The sequence below is a fragment of the Garra rufa genome, chromosome 19 (genome assembly GCF_049309525.1).
Source record: "Garra rufa chromosome 19, GarRuf1.0, whole genome shotgun sequence".
Lineage (NCBI taxonomy): Eukaryota > Metazoa > Chordata > Actinopteri > Cypriniformes > Cyprinidae > Garra > Garra rufa.
In genome coordinates this window covers 7,471,629-7,496,408 of record NC_133379.1, presented here as the reverse complement: position 1 = coordinate 7,496,408, position 24,780 = coordinate 7,471,629, and the positions used below count along the sequence as shown (strand labels likewise).

Genomic DNA, 24,780 nt, shown 5'->3' with positions numbered 1-24,780 from the left:
TTGCTTACTTCCTACTAGTTTTGTTCATAGCGAGTTAGCGACATCTACTGGAGCGGAGGAGGAGGTCGTTTGGCACAACTTGGATCGATACTTGAGCTTGGACTATCGATACACTATCGTGAAATAAATTATCGCGATAGTTAGATGTATCGATATTTTTGCACAGCCCTAAAACATAACACCATGTCTGCATTTGAGATCGTAGAATGACAAACAACAAGCACTAATCTACACTGCTCACAACTCATGTTTGAATAGTCAGTACTGAATTCTTTAAATATGAAAACGTACTGCGCAGACTGTCCTTGCAACATTGGAATTGCCCCACTTTATAGCCTTAACCCTTTGTGTACAGCTGCATTGTAAGCTGCTCTCCCAGGTTCAGGAAACAGTCCTCCGTGAAAAGCGCATCGCCCACTTGAATATTTGCGTTGTACTGTTCCGGAACAGTGTTGTAAATATAACTTAACCACTGATTTCTAGTTGTGTCCTCATTTGGAAGGCCAAACAAAGTACTTTCGCTTTCGCAATGAAACACACTGCGTCTCCACAACATGGCGACTGCAACAATACTACAGCCGGTAAAAGTTTCTTTCTTTCCATATACATATGAGCGGTGTAATGCTAATCTACTCACACCGCAACTTGTTCAAGTGGGGGCGTGTTTGAATGTGCCGTTTAAGGAAGGCGTTAAGGAGTCTTAACTTTTATAATAAATATCTCTTTGGGTTTGAGACTTTAAGCTTTGCAACTTTACAGATCTTATCTATGCACAAACAGCTTGTAACACTCCAAAGACAAAGGAAAACAAGAAACTGCATCATATGACACCTTTAAATTTTATTCCTCACACAGACTTTCAAATATAGAGCAAAAGATGTATGAACCACTTTTATGGTGCTTGTTCTCTTATTAAAAGGAAAAGCAGCTTTGAGTTTCTCCTTTTCTTTGTGCTTTTTTCGCAGAAGAAAGTCATACGGGTTTAGAGCGAGGAGGGAGAGTAAATGATGACAGAATTTTCATTTATGGTTGAACTCTTCCTTTACACTTCCCACAGATGTGAAGGGAAATATACAACAGCATGGTGTGTTAGAGAGAGAGATAGATAGAAGGAATGGGTGACATAAATGGGTGGAGTGTAAGAGAAGTGACCTGCCCTCTCCCTTTCTCTCTTAGGCTCTCTCTCTCACACAGTCCCTCCCTCGCTCCCTCAGCCTCGACTATAAATAACCGAAAAATGACTTTCAAGGTGCAGAGATAGAATCCATTTGGAATGTTCTCTAAAATGAAGAGTGATTTATGATTTCATACAATTCCTGCTGAAAGCATTTCGGGCTTTGCCCGGTCATCAAAGTCCTGCCAGCTCAAATCTATTATTTATCGCCCAGCATGTCTATGTGGCATCAGAACTTTATGGCAGGTAATGTTTGTCTTTAGCAAACATGATGTGGAAAAATCAATACCGGATAGGATAAATGGCATTAAAAGATGGCGGCCAGAGGTTATTTACACTTTTTAAAAACATCTTCAGTATTATCTGGACAGATATATTGAGGCTCCTCGCACCGTCGCTGCTCTGCTAGGAGCGTAATTGAGATGCATCTGTTTTAAACAGGCCAAGTGAATTAATGTAATACTTTTCCATAAATATAATTACTTTCTTCAGTTCAGGTGCTTTATAAAGTGATGTCACTGTAGTGCACATAAGGATGCATTATTATCGGTTATTTCATAGGAAATGTTTGAAGCTCTAATTTGATGTATTTCATCGGAACAGGAATTTATTGGATTGTGAAAAATGTGCGTTAGGCTTTTACATTTTTATTTTTTTTACAAATTTAGGAACATGCCAACATTTGGATGTTATGCTATTAAATTTAGATAATTTCACAATCTTGTTACAAACATTGTGGGGACCACAGTTGAGAAATTGCATTGTACCCAGGAGGACAGGAGGTGTTGAGAGTTGTTTCCGACAGTCGATTTTTAATAAAAGATTCCGAAGACAAACTTTTTTTTATTTTACAACAACCCCCGGTGATAAATCAGCACTATAAAATGAGGAATTATGAAAGTCAAGAGGGTGAATTTCGATGTCATGCCATTAAATTTGGACAGAGGTGTTTGGTCACACTGTAGGAGAGCATGTGGGTGTCTAGAATCCCAGGATTCTCCATCAGTGAAATAGCCAGTGCTGTGGAAGATACGACGGGCCTGCTCGGAATAAATCACTTTTCCATTGTGTGTGTGAGATGGGGCTGTGCAAGGCCAGATGAAGAAGAAGAAAGATGGAGGGACAGGGACGCTTCAGCGGCTTAATGGAGTTGTTTTCAGCCCCGGTGCTGCTCAATCTTGCTCTCAGGGACCCCACGCGTTTCGTCTGCCTTTTTAGTGCGGCTTTGCGAAGTATGTAAACCTTAGCTCAAACAGTTTGCACGCTAGTAAATATACCAGTTGGATCCATTGGTACGTTGGCTTGTGAGCTAGAGCTTGTACGAGCACTTAATTTTAATAGTCAGCGCGTTATCCGCGAAATGTTTACCTTATGTAAATGACTGTCCAAATGCTGTGCAGCATCAGCAGCCTTTAGCATTGCCAGATTCATGTTGCTTGCAATTTCATAAACTCTGCAAAAACAATCATATGCCACTTGCTTAAACACTATATATTCTTCCGTTTCATGGCAGTACACACGTTTTTTTGGCTTGTATGTGAACGCTTCAGAAGTATTGGAGTCGAGATCAGAAATTCTATTTTTAAATTCCATTAAGTACATTTAGTATGTTAACGTAACCTTATTTTGGATAGAAATCAAATCAAACTTTACACTTATATTTATATTATATTTTTATTTAAATTGACAGAATTGTTTTTAATAGTTTTGGCTAATGATAAACATGCTAAGAAATCAGCCATTGGGTTGAAGAATCAATCAAAATCAGTTAAACTGCCCGCTCTTCTTCAGAAAAATCCTTCAGGTCCCACAAATTGTTTGCTTTTTCAGCTTTTTTTGTATATTTGAACCCTTTCCAACAATGACTGTATGCTCTTGAGATCCATCTTTTCACCCTGAGGACAACTGAGGGACTCATATGCGACTATCTCAGAAGATTCAAATGCTCACTGATGCTCCAGAAGGAAAAATAATGCATTAAGAGCCGGGGGTGTAAACTTTTGAACAGAATGAAGATGTGTACATTTTTCTTATTTTGCCTAAATATAATATTTTTTTCATTTAGCTAGGGCTGCACCATAAATCGAATGCGATTATGAGGCGCGTTTAGTCAATGAAGCCGGTACTTTGATTGGTAGTAAATCTCCATCACATGCGTTCGGCTGGAGCGGCAATTAATACACAGAGCCGTAAATCACTGACAAGCTACGCCAAATCGTGCTCATAATCGAATGATTCTGGAGCATCAGTGAGCATTTAAACCTTCTGTAATAGTTGCATATTAGTCCCCTTAGTTGTCATCAGTGTGAAAAGATAATGTGAAAATCATAGAGTTAATTATTTTACCAAAATAAGAAGGATCATACAAAATGCATGTTTTTTTATTTATTTAGTACTGACATGGATAAGATATTTCAGATAAAAGATGTTTACATATAGTCCACAAGAGGAAATAATAGTTGAATTTATAAAAATGAACCCATTCAAATGTTTTCATACACTTGATTCTTAATGCTGTGTTGTTACCTGAATGATCCACAGCTGTTTTTTTGTTTAGTGATAGTTATTTACGAGTCCCTTGTTTGTCCTGAACAGTTAAACCTGTCTGTTGCTCTTCAGAAAAATCCTTCAGGTCTCACAAATTCTTTGGCTTTTCAGCATTTTTGTGTATTTGAACCCTTTCCATTATTAACATTTTGTAGATTCTCCAAGTTGTATGTAAACTTTTGACCTCAACTGTATTTAATTCATTTATCAGTTGATTTATTGATTTCTTAATTGATTTTTTTGATTTCTCAAATGAATTTTGAGTGCAACATTTCTGTCCCCATACAAATAACCACATATCATTTCAGTTGTCTGAAGCACCATTGGTTCACCTGGAACATACTTGTGGCAGAGCAAATGCTAAAATCTAGTGATTTACTTTATTAGAAATGATGAAACTTTAGATGAAAGATTGAATGAAATACAATATTGTTAACTGTGTCGTTGTCCTTATGCTGAGTTGCTGTTTCTAACAGGATGTATCCGCAGCAGTTAAAGTGAATAAGCCTCCAGCGAGCCTTAATGCTTTTTGCGTCAATGTAATTGTAAAAGCAGTTGGACTGCTTTGCTATTTCAGCGATGTGTGCTTGAAATGGCACGCATTTTGCAAATTGAGTGAAACTTTCAATTTCAAGAGAGATCGCAATGGTGGTCGGTAACAATGCTTTCTGTCTGTGTTCATTTCCCAGGCCTTACCGAGTCTGTCATTGCGGCGGCCTGCTCCAGAGTCGGACAGAGCGTTCTGCATTTGGACAGGTACTAGTCAAGACACTTGAGTCTGGGAGATTACTTGAAACTCAGGAGTATTGCTTGGCAGTTTACTTATTTCTGCAGTGGAGTTTGATGCTCAGTATCTATGAAATGAAATTTATGTAACCATTTGCGTTTTTGCATTTAACAGATGCTTTTATCCAAAGTGACTTACAAATGAGGAACAACGACAACAAACATTTGAATGATAAATAAATGATCCTTTTTTCATTTTACAGGAGGAACTACTATGCTGGAAACTGGGCAAGCTTCACACTCAATGGCCTGCTGTCGTGGATCGAGGAATATAAGGTCGTTATTTTATTATTTTCACTCAGAAACAAGTTTATGTGTATTATACCAGCTGAATAATTTTTTTTTTAAACTGATTCTAGTTTTTAGCAGTTTTGAGTAGTAGGTCACCTTGTGGTTTTGTAGCCAACGGTTGATTTTGGTTTATAATGTGTGTTCTCAGAACCAGCAGGAGGTACAGATCACAGAGTCGGAGCAGGTATGGAGGAGCTTGATTGATGAGGGAGAGGATGTGGTGCCTCTCAGCACCGTGGATTCCTCTATTTCCAACTTAGAAGTTTTCTGTTATGCCAGGTTGGTATTAATTGTAGTTCGCTTACAACTCACACAGTCTAAAATTGGTCCTTAACAAATTTGTGAAGGTGTTTTGTCTCTTGAATGCACATTTGCTTTGAATTTCAAAGCTTCTAAGAATTATCCCATATTCTAGGATGACTTCTAGAATTATTTAAATTTCACTTTAATTTTAAAGTGAAAAACAACAAAAAGCCAGATAATGAATAATACATAATAAATAAAATAATAATAAATATAAAAAAAAACAAAATGCTGGGTTAAAAACAACCATTTCTGGTTTATTTGGGAATGCAGCGCTGAATAAATATTGAACAGAACACATGCTGGGTTATTTTGACCCAGCTTGTTGGTTTTTATACATTAACCCCTTTGCTGGGTTGTTTATGACATTGTTTTTGATTCTGGGTCAGTCAACCTGATATTGAAGGTTTTTCATTTCAAATAGTAAAAATGCACTCTAAAATCTCTGTTATACTGTGTATATATATAAGACAAGAACACTTCATATACAATATTTTGTATTCAATGTCAAGTCAGTCTTTTACAATCACAAAATACTCAAAAACATTAAAACGCATTTAGCATTGAAGGACACTGGATGTCTTTGCTAAGGTAAATGTAACGTTATGTGACATGATTTTTCCGAGCTGTTTTATTGTGGTTAAAACATTGATTTAAAGATTACATGTAATACATTTCAGTAAGTTGTTCTGATTCTTTTAACTTACCAGCTGTTCATTTATGCTTATTTGGTGCTGTAACTAGTAGTAAAGAAGAAGAGATGATCAGTTGACGTGCTGCTTGAACTGAGGTGTCTACAGCGGTCTGTCACAACATTAAAGAGCGTTAAAACAGTATTTTTTGCTTGTCGTTTATAGTGAGGAAGAAGAGAAAGAAGAGGAAACCAAGGCCCCATTACCAAGCTGTCAACCAGTGAATGCTGAAACTGTATCAGAAGAGACCAACGGTGACTCTACAGAGGCTCAAGACACGGTTACAAGTGATGACGCCACAGCATCCGATGCTCAGACACAGAACGAGGAGCAGGAAGTCTCTGAGCCAAAGGATGAGCAGCACGCATCTGACATTTCAGAGCCTAGCCAATCACAGGAAGAGAAAGAGTCACAGCCGATCAGCAGCCCAGCGGATCCACCTGTGGAGGTGGAAAAGAAGATAACATATCAAAAGCTGGTAAAAGAGGGACGTAGATTCAACATCGACCTCGTCTCCAAGGTTTGTATTGCTTAAAGTAGTTCACTTCCAGAACAAACATTTACAGATAATGTACTCACCCAGTTATCATCCGAAATGTTCATGCCTTTCTTTGTTCCGTTGTAAAGAAATTATGGTTGTGAGGAAAACAATTTAGGAATTATCTCCATACAGTGGACTTCAATGGTGCCCACGAGTTTGACTGTCCAAAATTTTTTAAATGCATCTTCAAAAGGCTCCAAACGATCCCAGCCGAGGAATAAGGGTCTTATCTAGCGAAACGTTTGGTCATTTTCTCAAAAAATAAAAAAATATATATATCATCTTGTCTAGCTCTGTGATCCACATGTGCAGGGCTAACTAACATTTTGCCACACCTGCTAATGGCTGGTGACATGATTAAATTTACCAGCCAAAATTCTTTTTTTTACCAGCCATGAAACTCTTTTTGCAAAAACAGGCAGTTTTTACTACTACAATGCCTAAATATATTCACAATGTTTTTAATTTGTCCTGCTACTCTCTATTAAATGCATTTTCCCTCAGTACCTAATAATTATAATCATTATACATTACAGTATAATTGAAAGCTATTCTTTTTTTATTTTTAGGCTCTGGAATATCAAATTGTTGTTTAATTTCCATCATGAACAGACTTCAGCAGGTTTCATTTTAAAATCAGCGCGGTCTCTTTAAAACCTGATGTGGATCTAACACACATCTGATTTTCTCTAAACGTTTTTTTTTAAGACTTTATAACTCATTTAAGACTACGTTTACTAGGTAACTCGCCAAAACCGCACGTTTTGCTTCAATGGATTTTTCATCCATTGAAGTGCTACTGGTTCGCTGTCTGAACCGGCTCAGCGTATGCGTACATTCGTACGCACAACCGAACGCGCAAAGCTAGACAAGACAAGAGTTTAAGGTTAAAAAGTATATACAATTTTATTTTATTTTTTAGAAAATGACTGATCAATTCGCTAGATAAGACCCTTATTCCTCAGTTGGGATCGTTTAGAGCCCTTTGAAGCTGCATTTAAACTGCATTTTTGACGTTCAAACACCATTGAAGTCCACTATATGGAGATAATTCCTGAAATGTTTTCCTCATAATTTCTTTACCACTGAAAAAAGAAAGGCATGAGTACATTTTCTGTGTACATTTTTGTTCTGGAAGTGAACTACTCCTTTAAATAAATATGATAAACAGAATATTAGATAATAAGAAAGCTTGAAACAATTAGAATGGCTTTCTAAAATGCCATCACTTAGTGATCGCAGTCTGGCATCTAGCTTTAAATGAACTTAGACGGCAATGAAACGAAATTTATAGCGTTCTCTTTGACCCCCTTCAAAGTTGATGTATTCACGTGGTGCACTGGTGGATCTGCTCATCAAATCTAATGTGAGCCGTTACGCAGAGTTCAAGAACATCGGCCGCATCCTCACCTGTAGAAATGGAAAAGTGGAGCAGGTATGGAGCTTTTCAATCTTTTTCAATAAATCCTTTTAACAGAATGTAAAAATGATTAAAAGGACAATTGATATGTAACATTGACGGAGATTTTATTTATTTTTCTCAATCTAAAATTCTGTGTACTTCATGCTTTCCTCATGACTGCATTTTATTTTAGGTCTAATATGAAACATCCTGATTCAAATTATTAGAGCGGTTCAGCTGAGATAAAATGATTAAATTGCTTTGCTGCTTGATTTATCCATTTCTATTTACTAATGTACCTGATAAGAGCATTGACGCAAAAGGTGTTTCTCATTTCACTAAAAATATTAAATGCAGCATTGTAATATAAAATCCATCTGTGTGAGTAATTCAGGGCTAAAGGTAAGCTGTTTTCTCCCAATTGTTATATCCTCTTCTGTACTGAGTGTGTGTAATATGTGTATTTCTCTATGTATACACATACATGTCACTACTTTAACCTGCTCTGTCCTGTTTCTTCCTCCTCTGAAGGTCCCGTGTTCGCGGGCAGACGTGTTTGCCAGTAAGCAGCTGACTGTGGTGGAGAAACGCATGCTGATGAAGTTTCTTACCTTCTGTCTGGACTTTGAGCAGCACCCAGAGGAGTACCAGGGTATGACCCATTGTGTTTGTTTCCCTGCAGCTCTCTGATTCACATGAAACATCAGAGATCTATCACAGCCTTTTACTGTAGATTTCAGGTCAGGTTAGAAAGTAGAATTTATTTAAGTTTTAAAAGTCAACGTGAAATCAGAATTGAACTTTTATCATTCTAAATGAATGTTATGAAAAAAGAAAAAAATATTTTATAGGTTTTCAGCAAAATATAATAACTTTCTCTGCCTACTACTCAAGCAAGACTGTGTGTGCATGAGAAATATTATCAACCAATAATACCATAGCCTAACATCCACGATCCAATCAAATGACAGTGCATTAAATTAAGCTCCACCCTACATTATTTCTCTCTAAATATTCATTTAACACACAAATTTAAATGTAAATATATTACATTTAAATATAGATTATAGAAAATATGCAAATACATTTTCAGAGAAGTGAACTAAAAAATAAGAAACATTTAAAGTCCCTTTAAAAAAAAAAAAAAAAAAAAAAAGATTTTAATGTCATCTAAATTGAAACTAAATTAAAAAAAATTTAGCTACATGTTTTTAATCTAAGCAAAAATGAGATTGTGATATAAGTTTTTTTCAATCTGTGCAATTTCTTTTACCCAATTATTTTTATTTATGTATTTATTTTTGATGGCCTACCATTGCATATCAAAGACCTTTTATATATGAAATTTATATAATCATTAATAAATGTGACAAATTGATTTATACATCAGCTGAATAAGCTTTCCATTGATGTGTGGTTTGTTAGAATAGGACGATATTTGGCGGAGATAACACTATTTGAAAATCTGGAATCTGAGGGTGCAAAAAAATCTAAATATTGAGAAAATCACTTTTAAAGTTGTCCAAATACAGTTCTTAGCAATGCATATTACTAATTAAAAAAAGTTTTGATATATTTACGGTAGAAAATTTACAAAATATCTTCATTGGCATTAAAGAAAAATCAATAATTTTGACCCATACAATGTATTTTTGGCTATTGCTACAAATATACCTGTGCTACTTAAGGCTGGTTTTGTGGTCCAGGGTCACAAATATAAATAAGCCATTAGAAATACCAGTTTGGTATTGCAAACTGGTATTTCTTATCATTTATTATTGGAATCATTGCTTTGCACAAGTCATTTTACTGTTTTTTACTTGCACTTTGTTATTCTTCTAGTTATTTACCTAATCCAGTATATGAATCAGACGTTTTACATATTCACAGAAAATAGTTGACTTCATTGTTGTAAAAAAGATGAATAGTGCCCACTGAATTAATTGCTGGTTTATGTTGCCTTTTAAAGCTGTAGCTCTATTGACCTTGAAGTCACACCGACATGAAGTAAATTGCAGCTTTTATGTTATTACAGTGTTATTCAACATGCAATAATAACCACTTTGAAAATAAAAGAGCCTTTCATTCATTAGTGACAGGACTAGCAGGAGGTCACATTATCCCTTTACACTAACAGATCTGAAATTGTCCTCATTGTAGACTATACGGAGAAACCATTCATAGAGTTCCTGAAGAACAAGAAGCTCACTGAGAACCTGCAAGACTTCGTCCTGCACTCCATCTCTATGGTGACGCAGCAGACCCTTACGGAGGAAGGACTAAAGGCCACGCAGCACTTCCTGAGATGCTTGGGTCGCTATGGCAACACCCCTTTCCTGTTCCCTCTGTATGGGCTGGGAGAAATCCCACAGTGCTTTTGCAGGTAAACTATACAGGATACTGTTACAGAATAGACTTTTGGCGCTCTAGCGGTTAATAAACAGAACTGCATGCGACTTGTGGAAGAACATTGTAGTCGCAGCTACTTCTCTCTGTTTATGTCTATATCACACAGGAATCACACAGGTACTGGGCTACTCCACAGCAGTTCCTACTAGAACTAGTCTAAAATAGTCGGAATATAAAAACTTATCATAGGTATGCCATAGTGATTCAGGATAAGCCAAAATCACTGTTTGGAAAATGGATTCATGATAATTATGTAAATTTCGAACACAAAAAATGGACTTGAAAAACACATTTCAAAAAAGATTTGCATTTTAATGAGTGAAATAAGTATTTAACCCCTTCGCAAAACATGACTTAGTACTTGGTGGCAAATCATTGTTGGCAATCACAGAGGTCAGATGTTTCTTGTAGTTGGCCACCAGGTTTGCACACATTTTCATGCTGAAATACCCATCCACAACCCATTTTCAATGCCCTGGCTGAGGGAAGGAGGTTCTCACCCAAGATTTGACAATGGTACATGGCCCCATTCATCGGCCCTTTGATGCAGTGCAGTTGTCCTTTTCCCTTAGCAGAAAAACACCCCTAAAGCATAATGTTTCCACCTCCATGTTTGACGGTGGGGATGGTGTTCTTGGGGTCACAGGCAGCATTCCTCCTCCTCCAAACACAGCAAGTTGAGTTGATGCCAGAGAGCTTGATTTTGGTCTCATCTGACCACAACACTTTCACCCAGTTCTCCTCTGAATCATTCAGATGTTCATTGGCAAACTTCAGACGGGCCTTTACTTGTGCTTTCTTGAGCAGGGGGACCTTGCGGGCACAGCAGGATTTCAGTCCTTCACGGCGTAGTGTGTTACCAATTGTTTTCTTGGTGACTATGGTCCCAGCTGCCTTGAGATCTTTGACAAGATCCTCCCGTGTAGTTCTGGGCTGATTCCTCACCGTTCTCATGATCATTGAAACTCCACAAGGTGAGATCTTGCACGGAGCCCCAAATCGAGGGAGACTGACAGTTATTTTGTGTTTCTTCCATTTGCGAATAATCGCACCAACTGTTGTCACCTTCTCACCAAGCTGCTTGGTGATGGTCCTGTAGCCTTGTGTAGGTCTACAATCTTGTCCCTGACATCCTTGACATCCATCTCTTTGGTCTTGACCATGGTGGAGAGTTTGGAATCTGATTAATTGATTGCTTATGTGGACAGGTGTCTTTTATATGGGTAACAAGCTGAGATTCCCTTTAAGAGAATGCTCCTAATCTCAGCTTGTTGCCTGTATAAGACACCTGGGAGACAGAAATCTTGCTGATTGATAGGGGATCAAATACTTATTTCATTCATTAAAATACAAATCAATTTAAAACTTTTTTTGAAATCTGTTTTTCTGGATTTACTTTGTCTCTGTCACTGTTCCCTGTTCAGATAAACCTACCATTAAAATTAAAGACTGATCATTTCTTTGTCAGTGGGCAAACATACTAAATCAGCAGGGGGTCAAATAATTGTTTCCCTCACTGTATATGCTGAAACGATCACTGAAATGATTCGTTCAAAATCCCAGATTCTGAAATATTGCTTATTTTTATATATTTCATACTGCGGTCTTTTTGTCACCATATCTTGAATTTTGTGTGCGTTAGGATGCAAGAGAATCATTACTAATCAGACTAATCAAACAGGTTAGCTTACATACCTTTGCTTTTTGAAGTGGTGATATTCTGGCTTTGTGAATTGTGCCTACGGCAAATCTGTGTTCTCTTTTTGTCTATATTTGGCACGCTGTATTTCTGTGCTTGCACAGCGTCATAACCTGTGCAGACTCTGAGCACTGGTGGCACTAGTTTCTTGGTTTTGTTTTGTTTACTAGTTTATGTTGAAATTTTTTTTTTTTAAACTTCAAGTCAAGTCTTGGGTCATTAAATATCAAGTCAATGTCAAGCCATTTTCTTTACTTAGTCAAGCAAGTCACAAGTCCTTAAATTTGCAACTAGAGTCAGCCGTGAGTCCTCAATCTCTCGTTATTGTAGTTAAAACTATAACTAAAACCATAATTTTCATTACTTGGAAAAATCTGAAATATAAAAAAAAATTTTTTGTTAAATTTTAAATTAATTTTATTTGATTTACTAAAATAGCTAAAACTGAAATAAAAATTAATCAACTATATAAACACAAAAAGAAAATGACAACAATTAAAATTATATTTAAAAATATGCAAAAAACCCTCATTCAGAATATTAGTCAAATCTAATGGTAATAAAGTTGAAGCTGATAGAATCTCAAACACAGACAAAAAGAGAAAAAAAGAAGCTGAAACAAGCGATATGTAAGCTGGTGCCTATGTAAAAAAAATGTGATCATGTAACATTTAACAGCATATAAATCAAAATTGCCTAACGTTACCAAAAGAAATGTTGACCCAGAAAATGGTATAGGTGACGCTTTAGGATGTCGATTGAAGACATCTACTCCATCTATGTTTTGATCATCGTTCTGACTCTGATCCAGAAAACATTTTTTTCTCAGTTTTGTTTCTTTGCTTATGAAATGTACCTTTAAGTGTTCAAACCACTTATATCTAGGATATTTCTATATCTATTCTTTCTTCAGATATACATACTAACTAAACACTATGTAAGAGCCATGAGATTTTATACAAATTATAAAAAATGCTGGCGGTGCCTGGCAATTGAGAAAAAAAAAAATAGTGGGTAAAGAATTAAAGGCATAGTTCACCCAAAAATGAAAATTCTTTCATTAATTACTCATGTCCTTCAAAACCTGTAAGACATTCGGTTAAACCACTGATGTCACATGGACTATTTTAACAATGTCCTTAGTATGTTTCTCTGACTTGACTGTTGTTGTACCCTTGCTGTCTATTGAGGGTCAGAGAGCTCTTGATTTTCATCAAAAATAATTGGTGTTCCAAAGATGAACGAAGGTCTTTGGAACAACATGAGGGTGAGTAATTAATGACAGAGTTTCATTGTTGAGTAAACAATCCATTTAATGGCACAGCAACAAAAAAATAATGACATTTAGGTGAAAACAAAACCTTTTTAAGTGGAACTTGGACAGAAGACATGATATATCCCCCTTAATATTCAACTCTAGGGTCTTTACAACTCAGTTTTATCTCACACTCTCTCCGCTCTGAGGGGGAAGGGAGGAAGCAGGCCGTTAGGAGGAGGGTCAGAGCTCTGCAGGACCGTGAGTGTTTGCTTTTAGCACTTTGAGTCTGCTGGGAGCAGTGCTGTGAAACGGTGGCACTTAGAGACGAGCAGTCTTCAGCCACATGCCGCTGAGAGGAATCGTCATCACAGAAACCATGAGCTGGCGTCAGGCCAGGTTACAGAGAACATCTCCCCAAAGACAAGCAGAGCAGTCGAGTGTTTATCTAAAATGCACATATGACTCCAGTCTTTGCTTTGAGCTCTGCTCTTAGAAAAACGTCTGTTTACGTACACATTACGTCAGTAAGGTTGTATAGCTGATGTGCTAAAACAGATAAGTCCAATAATATCATCACTTACAATGTGAACGCATCAGATAGACATCAATATTTCAATTTAGTCTATAACATTTGTGTTTGATTGTGTCGGCTGAAGTTTCTGAACAGTTTTTTGCTATTATGTAATCATGTTCTGTGAGACGATTTGATCGCAATTCCACATAAAGGCAACTTAACCCTCCACCTCACAATTTAAGCTTGACGTGTCTCGTCTGAGAGATCTGCGAATTTTAATGCGCCTCCTCGTCTGTGAGGCAGATTAATTAGCATTTTTGATTTCCATAGTTTTCCACTAATCACCCTTGCTGACATTCAGATAAGCACGCTAGCGCACTGAGGCATGAACCCACCTGCAAGCTGTCCATCATCTGCGGCGGGAACGCAAGAAACAGTTGTCGCCGCTGACTTTATTTTTCTCCATGACTTCATTTTAAAATTGAGCACTGAATACTTATTTTTAATCGTCAATAGTTACTAAATGGATGCTGTAAAATCTCAACATCTTAAAAAAGGGGGAAAGACCATGTTTGCTAAATAAAGAAAGTAACTGCCCATGTGTCATTCCAAACCTGTTTGACTTTCTTGCGTAGAAGACAAGAGGAGATATTTTGAATAATGTCCTGGCTGCTCTTTTAGAAAAAGTGATTCAGGTCATCAAGCTCAAATAACAAGAAAGCACCAAAAAGCTGAAAATCTGAATGGCTTCAGAAAACATGGAATACAGTGTGCAGTATTGACCCAGGGTCCCTGTGGGTCCTTAAAAAGTCTTAAAATATCTCAAATCCAGTTTCATCAAATTTAGGGTCATAAAAAGTCTTAAAGGAGTAGTTCACTTTCAGAACAAAAATTTACAGATAATGTACTCACCCCCTTGTCACCCAAGATGTTCATGTCTTTCTTTTTTCAGTCTTAAGGAAATTATGTTTTTGGAGTAAAACATTTCAGGATTTCTCTCCATATAATGGACTTCTATGGTGCCCACGAGTTTGAACTTCAAAAATGCAGCTTCAAAGGCCTCTAAACGATCACAGCCGAGGAAAAAAGAGTCTTATTTAGCAAAACGATGGGTTATTTTTGAAAAACAAAAATTACAATTTATATACTTTTTAACCTCAAATGCTCGTCTTGTCTAGCTCGGCAAGACGAGCGTTTGAGATTAAAAAGTATACAAGTCGTAAATGAATCGTTTCGCTAGATAAGACCCTACCTCCTCGGCTGGGATCATTTAGAGCCCTTTGAAGCTGCATTTAAACTGTATTTTGGAAGTTCAAACTTGGGGGCACCATAGAAGTCCATTATATGGAGAGAAATCCTGAAATGTTTTCCTCAAAAAACACCATTTCTTTACTACTGAAGAAAGAAAGACATGAACATCTTGGATGACAAGGGGTGAGTACATTATCTGTAAATGTTTGTTCTGAAAGTGAACTACTCCTTTAAAGGGATAGTCACCCAAAAAATGAAAGTTCTGTCATTAATTACTCACCCTCATGTCATTCCAAATCCATAAGATCTTTGCTCATCTTTGGAACACAAATGAAGACATTTTTGATGAAATCTGAGAGCTTTCTGACCCTGCATAGACAGCAATGCAACTGACACGTTCAAGGCCCAAAAAGGTAGTAAGGACATTGATAAAATAGTCCATGTGTCTTATATATTTATATAACAAGTCTTAAAGGAGAACTCCGGTGTGATTTTGACCTAAAGTGTATTGAATCATGATACCGAGTGTAAACGTACCTTGCATATCTCATCTCGTCTTGTCCACTGCTGTCCGAAATCTGGGGTCAGTTAGCCGATGCTCACAACAGCTTGTCAATGATATTCAATCGGGCATCGAAGGAGCCATGTAAATAAATCACTGTTTTGTCGATCACCAAGGAATTTATCAGCTTATCAACGTACCAGGTTGTAGTTTCCTTGGTGCTCGACACTCGACTTATCGTGACTACATTTAAGATGGCGGCGGCCGCTAAACTTCTTGCGGTTACTGTCTGTATAAATCTACTTGTAAATAAACTACCGGTGCTTTTTCTAAGTTCTCAATGTCTCGTTTTAAATGTCAGGGCCCTTGGAAGTCTACCAATGAAGTCTGGAGCTACTTTGTGCCTCGTAAATGGCGTAAAACAGTGATTTATTTACATGGCTCCTTCGATGCCCGATTGAATATCATTGACAAGCTGTTGTGAGCATCGGCTAACTGACCCCAGATTTCGGACAGCAGTGGACAAGACGAGATGAGATATGCAAGGTACGTTTACACTCGGTATCATGATTCAATACACTTTAGGTCAAAATCACACCGGAGTTCTCCTTTAATCATTGTTTAAAGAAGTCTTAAATATTGTGAGGGATAAACAGAAATCATGATGCCGTCTGATGTTAAACTGCATGTTCACAGTTAAAACATTTTATAAATATGTTACAGATGCCTCTTTCTTTTCATTATTGGTATATTGGTCACACAGACTGTTTGGGATTGATTTCAGCTCAGGAAAGGAGAGAAAGACAGGAAGGAAAGACTAAGAACATTATTTAAAACATTCACTGTATAGATTTTACTAGTATTGGCACAATGATCTGGTTATTGCTTTTTTTAAAACACATTATAATCACCAAAATCCAATATCAGTTGCTCTCTAGGTGAAATATGTTGCTATATTAGTACACAAACCATTATTCATTATTTCATTATTTGTATATACTGAATAAAACATCTTGAGTATTTTAAATTTACAGTTACCCTGTTTTGATGTCTGTTTAATCTGAAATACAAGTGTCACATGATCCTTCAGAAATCATTCTAATATGCTGATTTGCTGTTCAAGAAACATTTATTATTATTATTATTATCAATATTTAAAAGAGTTGAGTACATTTTTATTTTTAGGATTTGTTGATGAATAGAAAGATACAAAGATCAACATATATCAGAAATAAAAAAGCTTTTGTAACATACCATTCAAAAGCTTAAAGGAAGAAATTATAGAAATTAATACTTTTATTTAGAAAGGATGCTTTAAATTGATCAAAAGTGATATTAAAGACATTCATAATGATACAAAAGAAGAAACCTAAAAAGTTCTCCTGAGCTGTTTCCAACATAATAATAATAAATTATTTTATTTATTTATTTTTTTTGCACAGCAAATCAAAATATTAGAATGATTTCTGAAGGATCATGTGACTGGAGTAATGATGTTAAAAATTTTAAATCACAGAAATAAATTACATTTTAATATATATTCAAATAGAAAACAGTTATTTTAAACAGTACAAATATTTCAAAATTGTACTGTTTATGCTGTACTTTGGGTCAAATAAATGCAGGCTTGGTGAGCAGAAGAAACTTCTTTAAAAACATTAAAAATCTTACTGTTCAAAAACTTTTGACTGGTAGTGTACGTGATCTATTTTCAGATCATATAGGTTTGTTCTGTATAGAACGTACAGCATTGGTTTTATTTGTACAAGTCTTAAAAAGTTTTAAAATTAAATTTACAATTTCTTCAGATACACGGCCCCACTCTTAAAAAATAAATAAATAAATATATAAATATAAAAGCTTCTTTAAATGGAAACGAGCAGCTTGGAATTCTTAAAATATCTCCATTCGTGTTCGACAGAAGATGGAAAGTCATACAAAGAGAAGTCAAAAATGATAAGAAAAATAAGAAAATGATAAGAAAAATTCTGTTTTTGCATGAACTATTCCTTTAAAGTCACTATAAAGCTAAAGTACGCCTAAAAAAATTAATTGGTGCACAAACAATTTTCACTCTGAAGTTGATTTCAGTTTTTCCAAATTTATACCGATTACTCTGTGTCATTTCCTGACGTGAGTTATACAGTTACAGTATGTCAACGCAGACAGGTGAGTCTACTAGAGAATGAAAAGGCTTAAATGAAGTACTACAGAGAGAGGTGACAGGAGGAAAAAGAGATCAAAGAGCGGGGGAGAAGAGGAAAGAGACGGACCTCAGAGGGGACAAAGCGAGGGATTGAGAGACAAAAGTCAGAAGGAGCGAGCGAGCGAGGGAGGCGGGTTCATTCATCACACTGATACCTGCTTGCAGGTGATAGATGGATAGATGGAGGTGCAAACTCAATAATGCTCACTCTCTCAGTTATTCACAGATCAGCGAGCAGCTCCGCTAATATAGTGATGAAATGCTTTACCGTCCTCACCCGCATTATCCCTCAAGTTTTGACAGCAGAGACTTTTTAATTTCTAAATAACCTTTGGCACTCTGACTGCCATCTTTCGTCTTGCGCGCTCCGTTCCGGTTCCCCCGTCTCAGTCGCCGGGATGTTTTTTGGAGCCGGCGTGATCCATTCAGCCCGGTAAACACATTTGGCCGTGACAGGTTATGATTTGCACCTGCGATCACGGCGCTCCAATCAGACAACAGTCAAACAGAAACAGATTGAGAGGACGGGGAAATGCATTAATTAGAGCCGATGATTGTCTTCGCCGCATTCCCTCATACGTCGCGTTTCCTCTCTGTCATCCGTTTTCCTCCCCCTTTACCGTGTGTTCTCGGGGAGCAATAAACATTTAATTTATTCAGATCCAAACAGGATTTAATTTTCGCAGAGAAAGGCCTGCCAGCCAGCATGGCGCTTTGTTTTCTTTTAATTATTGGCCAACCATTAGCCCCCCACTCGGCTTCCAGCACCCTAGATTACAAGCGAATTTGCAGGCAATGAACCTGACAGGTAAGTGGTCTTTGCTGCGTGTGGTAATTTTGTTTGTTTAGCATCTCCTGCACGGTAAGGGGATTTATTGTCGACGCACGCAGAACGCTAATAAAAAACTCTTTTTTTTTCGGGGGCCTCCCATGGGCGCTCCGTCCCCCCCAAACCTGCCTTGGCTTTTGAGGAGGAGCGGCATGTCCAAATGTGGCATCAGGTTTTGTGTTGTTGTTGTGTTGTGTTGTGTTGCTTTAATCAAGCGAGTCAGGCTTTTCTTCCTTTTGTTTAATAGACTGAGATCTAACAGGTCACAAGGGATGCATTCAAGATTTTTTAGATTAATGGCTTCAATTCCGGCCCATTATTGACTATCTGTTGGGAAATTGTGCAGAATGTTTTGCTCTTTTGTTTAAAGAGGGTGAGCTGTAATTTTTGGGTTCTCATCAAACAAACTAAAATAGTCAAAAGGCCCTTTTATTTATTTATTTATTTGTACCTTTCGATTTATTTTTGTACAGTGGAATGAATTAGCGTGAACCCATTGGAATTGGTTGTTTTTTGCATTAATTGCTCATAAAATGTAGTTTACATTGTGTAGACCATTAAACATTCACAGTGCTTTTTCACTTTTTGAATATAAGTCAGTGTGTGGTGTTTATGTTTGGGCATAAAAACTTCTAAAAGTACAGTAACATCATGTTCACACACTGCACAATGCCTCTGTACTTCCAATTTTTCTCAACATGGAGAGAGGAGGATTGTCAGTCAATAAATGGGAAAACGTAATCTGAACTGATCTGTCCATCATGGACTGCATGACTTCGCCACTTACTGTAAAAAAACATGCATTTATTCATCTCACTCAGAGAAAAAAAAAACAGATTCAGTATTCATCAAAATACATTCAAACAGTCAAATGCAGACAGAGTATCATGCAAACCTGCAGTAATTAAATATGTTAAATAACACAAATGTCCTTTATCCCATTTTGTTACTGTCTTTGCTGTTGACCTTTGATGATTCAGTTCAGCCATACTGATAAGCAAAAATTACTTTAGATAAACTACCGTTTTTGCATATTGTTTTTTTTATTGCCGAAGTTCAACTGTACAGACGTGAATTTACTTTTCCTTCCTTATTAATGTCACTTTTCGGTATGAAAGGGCTTTTATACTTGCAAAAAATATAACTTTTTATATTAAAAACAAACAAGCAAACCCTGCCCAGATTTAAAAAGTAACGCAAAAGTAACATAACGCATTACTATCCAGAAAAAGTAACTAAGTATTGAAATTAGTTACTTTTTTTTTTAGGGAGTAACGCAATATTGTAATATTTTTTAAAAGTAACTTTCCCCAACTCTGGTGGTAATATAGTACATTGGGCAGGACATCCAAACTCTCGCCTATCATTCATCGACCTCAAATCTGACTTAGCATCTGAAATATGTAAGTACTAGCAACTTTACATGGCTGCTTAATCTAATGTTAACCTAGAAAAATGTGCACTGTTGAAGTGTCTGTGCAGAGTGTGGAAGCTGAACAGTAGTGTGCTCACTGCATGACAGATGGAGGCACTGAAGCAATCACTTAAAATACTGTCATTTTTGATTGTGCAGATAGGAGTAATACATCTTTAGAATCTGTAAAAACTCTGTTTATTTGTGTGCACTCACAATACCAACAAAACATTGCGCTTTTGTAAAGTAATGGACGTGCTTTCTGCAGTCTCAGTCTCTGTGAACTTGAACTTAATCAAAACTCTGTAAAATGTCTACTTTTAAATGAACCAATTCAAATGGAAAACAAATATTCTCAGATTATGTAATCCGTATGAAACATGCATGCATACATACAAACACACTACTGCGGAGATGATGAGTCAGTGCTGACTTCATCTCCACTTTTTTTGGAAATAGGCTCATTCTCCAACTCCCCCTGAGTTAATAAGTTGATTTTTACCATTTTGAAATCCATTCAGCCGTTCTCCTGTTCTGGCGATATCACTTTTAGCATAGCTTAGCATAGATCATTGAATCCTATGAGACCAATAGCATCACGTTCAAAAATGACCAATGAGTTTTGTTTTTAAATAGGACAAATATCTTGACTCTTCTGCAGTTATGTCGTATACTAAGACCGGCGGAAATGGGAGTGTAGTTCCTAATCTTATCAGCCTAGAAAATTGCATCTTTACATTTTCTGCCGGTCTTAGTACATGATATAACTGCTTTAAATAGAAAAAATATATAAAACTCGTTGGTCATTTTTGAACGCGATGCTATTGGTCTAATAGAATTCAATGATCTACAGTATGCTAAGCTATGCTAAAAGTGATATCGCCAGAACAGGAGAACGGCTGAATGGATTTCAAAAAGGTAAAACTCAACTTATTAACTCGGGCAGAGTTGGAGAATGAGCCTATTTCCAAAAAAGTGGAGTGTTCCTTTAAACCAAAAGCAGAAATAGCAGTAGTTTATCAATAAATTATTAAAAACGTTGCAATCTCCTTACCGTTTTTCCCTGACACATTCAGAATTATTTTATCTGCCGGTGTGCTGTGGCAAGCTGTTTTTGCATGTGCTTTAGCGCTTATTAGGCTATGTAGACAATAATGGCACATTATTATATTTGTATGGTTTAGTAATAAACGTGTAACTAATAGTCGACTAATGCTTTAAATTAATGACCAGAAATAGGGCAGCCCAACTGAAAACTGCTAAACTAAAAATATTTAATAATCTTTATTTTTACTGTATATTTGACAAAATAAGTGGTGAACATAAGAGACAAACTTTTACAGACTTTTAAAGGCGTTTTGCCTTTATTGTGATAGGGCAGCGTAGAGGAGACAGGAAGCCAAATGGGAGAAAGAGAGAGGGGTGAGATCAGGAAAGGTCCTTGAGCCGGGATTCGAACTCGGGACGCACAAAATGCGCCCATAAAACGTAACAGCAGTATACGTTCAATATTTTTGCACAAATCAAAACTTTTAGTACGAAGTAGCTTTAAGAACATCCATTTGAAAATTTACCTTAATATCCTTTTTATAGATCCATATCAATAACACAAAGTAGAGCATCTTAACTCACAAAGTGAAATTCGTTATGGATTGCTGCCTTCAGCTATCTCAACCTGTTATCTGTAAAAAAAACACTAGGATATCATACCATTGCGTTTCCTGCGGCATGAAAAAAGCCTCCGTCCTTACAAGGCTCTGTTCAATTTATTTGAAGCTCTGCCGTGATGTTGCCATTAGAGCCCGAAGCTTGTTTGTGCTTCTTGTTACATTACTTTTTAATTACAGAAATAACTAGTTGGAGGCAGTTGTTTTGTGGGGATGTCGGTGGGGTGAAGGAGGGGGGGTAGGGTGTTAGGTGACGAGAAAGAGGGAGTTGTCGAAGATTTATTTTGGATGTGACCTTCTCCACACTCGCTGCAGCTGTAATCAGTGGAATTAATAGCATAATCAAATTATACACAAACTCATAAATCATCGGTGAGCGCGCTGTCACGGCGTTGGGCTATTAATGGCCTCCATTGTTTTGCTACCGTATTAAAAAATCACGTCCCCTGATTCCCGTCTTGATAGGAACTGAAATGCCATTTAGAGGCTATAAAGAGCAGGGGCTTGTGGGGGTACTGGATTTTCACAACTGTTAATTTAGCCGTGATGGCGAGTGATGTCGCCAGGGCGAGTGCTGGGGCCTGGAGAGGGAAAGGCAGTGCCCACGCACTCCGCCCGACTGCATCATTGCGGCCGACAGCGGGCAGTTAATTAGAGTAATATCAGCTTAAACGTCTGTCAGTTAGGGTTAATGACATCAAAGGGCTTCCCCGCTGCCTCTATGGGGTTCTGTGGAGGACAGGAGATGGGCCCAGATGATTGCTGGCAGATTTAGCCTCTCTGTTTTTTTTTTTTTATCTTTGCACTTTATTAAGATGCCTTGTCTCTATATTAATCTGGGTAGACAAGGCCAGAAGTTTTTTTTCCCCCTCCCCTGTTTCTTAAGCTTGGAGTGAACAGCAGATTCTCACCATCTGTGTCTTTAGACATGTTTATGTGGCCTAATATGTGACCTCTGGCCTTCTTGCCTGTTACATACATGTTGGCGGCTGTATACACCCAGGATTATTTTCTGATGGAATATTTATGCCTTGTTAATGAAAGAATATGTTAAAAAGGAATTTTTTGTCTTGTGTGTGTGTTTGTGTGTAAATCGGGCGAAAAAATTCATAGTACAGAGATAAAACGTACTCTGTTACTAACGTAACCTCGGTTCTCTCTAGAGAGGGAACGAGTACTGCGTAAGTATCTTACGCTAGGGGAAAATCCTTTTCCGCGAGATATTGAAGCCAAAAATTATCCTTAATTTTGTAATAATGCAAAACACGTTGCAGCAGCATACAGACATAGGCGAGACAGCTCGCGCGCCTATTGGCTGTTCTGCGGCAACTGCAGCAGCCTATCGAGCGAGGCCTAGCGTGGCGTCAGACCCAATGAGGACGCTACGCGCCCACTGCGTCATGTCCCGCCACTATGGGCGTGGTCTAGGCCTATAAATATCGCTCGCAGGCAGCTATTATCTGGTTTTTCATCATCGAAGCAACCAGAGCGTGCGCATGCACGGCAAGATACGCAGTACTCGTTCCCTCTCTAGAGAGAACCAAGGTTATGTTAGTAACCGAGTACGTTCTCTTACGAGAGGTCTCTCGTACTGCGTAAGTATCTTACGCTAGGGGACCCAATGCAAAACGCCATGCATGCTGAGATCTGACACCAGAGAACCCAAGGGCGAAAAGCCGGGGTTCATATAGTGCACAATCACCCACAACCCGCTAGGGGGAACAGGGCTTTACTCAGTAAGCTGACACTAGACCGACAGCAGCCTGGCCTGCAGGGCGGGAACCTCTAGGTTATAAAACCTAATGAATGTAGACGGGGAGGCCCAGCCCGCCGCTATACAAATATCGTACAAGGCAATGCCACTCGACCAGGCCCACGACGAGGCCACGCCCCTCGTGGAATGTGCTCTGACACACAAGGGGCACTGCAGGCCCTTGGAGGTGTATGCCAGTGCTATAGCATCAACTATCCATCTAGAAAGGCTCTGTTTCAACGCAGCTAGTCCCTTGGACCGCTCACTGAAGGAAACAAAGAGCTGTTCCGTCTGTCTAAAAACAGACGAGCGAGTCACATAAGCTCTTAATGCCCTGACTGGGCAGAGAAGGCTAGCATCTGACTCCTCATTGGAAACCGGTAGGGCTGACAGGGCAATAACCTGCGCCCTAAACGGAGTATTGAGGGATTTAGGAACATATCCGTGCTTTGGTTTGAGTATAACTTTAGAGTCATTAGGCCCAAATTCCATGCACGACGCGCTCACAGAGAGTGCGTGCAAGTCCCCTATGCGCTTCACTGAAGTGAGAGCCAGCAGAAACACCGTCTTGAAAGACAGGTATTTCATGTCAATCGTTTGTATAGGCTCGAATGGTCTACCTTTCATGGCTGCTAGCACCGTAGAAAGGTCCCATACGGGGACTGAGGGGGGCCTGGGAGGGTGCAGTCTCTTAGCTCCTCTGAGGAAGCGGATGACTAAGTCGTTCCTTCCTATTGACTGACCTAGCGCTGTCTCAGAGAAAGCTGCTATGGCCGCCACATAGACTTTGAGCGTGGACGGGGCTCTGCCCTTGTCCAGCAGCTCTTGCAGGAAGGAAAGCACCTCCGTCACACCACATTCTGCGGGTGACAGGCCACGGGCTGTGCACCAGCCCGAAAACACAGACCATTTTGAGGAATAGAGCCGTCTCGTAGACTGAGCTCTAGCCTGCGTGATCGTGTTTAGCACCCCTTTAGGGAGTTCATCACATATCCGTTGGTGGCCCAGACATGAAGGGCCCACAACTCGGGATGAAGATGCCAAATCGAGCCGCGGACCTGAGAGAGGAGGTCCCTCCTCGTTGGTACTGGCCACGGAGCAGAGCTCGACAGCTGCATCAGCGCTGGGAACCAAGGCTGGTTTTCCCAAAACGGCGCTACTAGCAGCACTGGACATCCTGTTTCCCTGATCCGTTCTATCACCTGAGGCAGGAGAGAATCGGGGGGAAACGCATAGAGGGGGCGGCGAGGCCACACATGAGCCAGCGCGTCCCTGCTCTTGGAGAAAAATTCCGGACAGTGAGCGTTGTGCTGAGACGCAAACAGGTCTACTTCCGCTCTGCCGAAGTTTTTCCACAGTAATTGTACTCTCTGCGGATGCAGGGACCATTCGCCCGCCGGAACATCGTTCCTGGACAGTCTGTCCGGTCCTATGTTCAGGAGCCCTGGCACATGCGCTGCTCTCAGCGAGCGCAGATTGCACTGAGCCCACACCAGGAGGCGTTTCGTTAACCTGTACAGGTTCCTGGACCTGAGGCCGCCC

At 38.5% G+C, this 24,780-nt stretch overlaps 1 protein-coding gene across 1 annotated transcript in view; it reads left to right on the top strand.

The window, feature by feature from the left end:
- The window catches only part of chm (CHM Rab escort protein), an 84,291-nt gene that overhangs the window by 13,932 nt on the left and 45,579 nt on the right, over positions 1 to 24,780 (top strand). Inside the window, exons 2-8 of the mRNA XM_073824594.1 lie at positions 4,411 to 4,477; positions 4,711 to 4,783; positions 4,947 to 5,077; positions 5,959 to 6,313; positions 7,653 to 7,769; positions 8,268 to 8,388; positions 9,897 to 10,119. Of these exons, the coding sequence (XP_073680695.1) occupies positions 4,411 to 4,477; positions 4,711 to 4,783; positions 4,947 to 5,077; positions 5,959 to 6,313; positions 7,653 to 7,769; positions 8,268 to 8,388; positions 9,897 to 10,119 (1,087 nt within the window). The remainder of the gene's footprint in view (positions 1 to 4,410; positions 4,478 to 4,710; positions 4,784 to 4,946; positions 5,078 to 5,958; positions 6,314 to 7,652; positions 7,770 to 8,267; positions 8,389 to 9,896; positions 10,120 to 24,780) is intronic.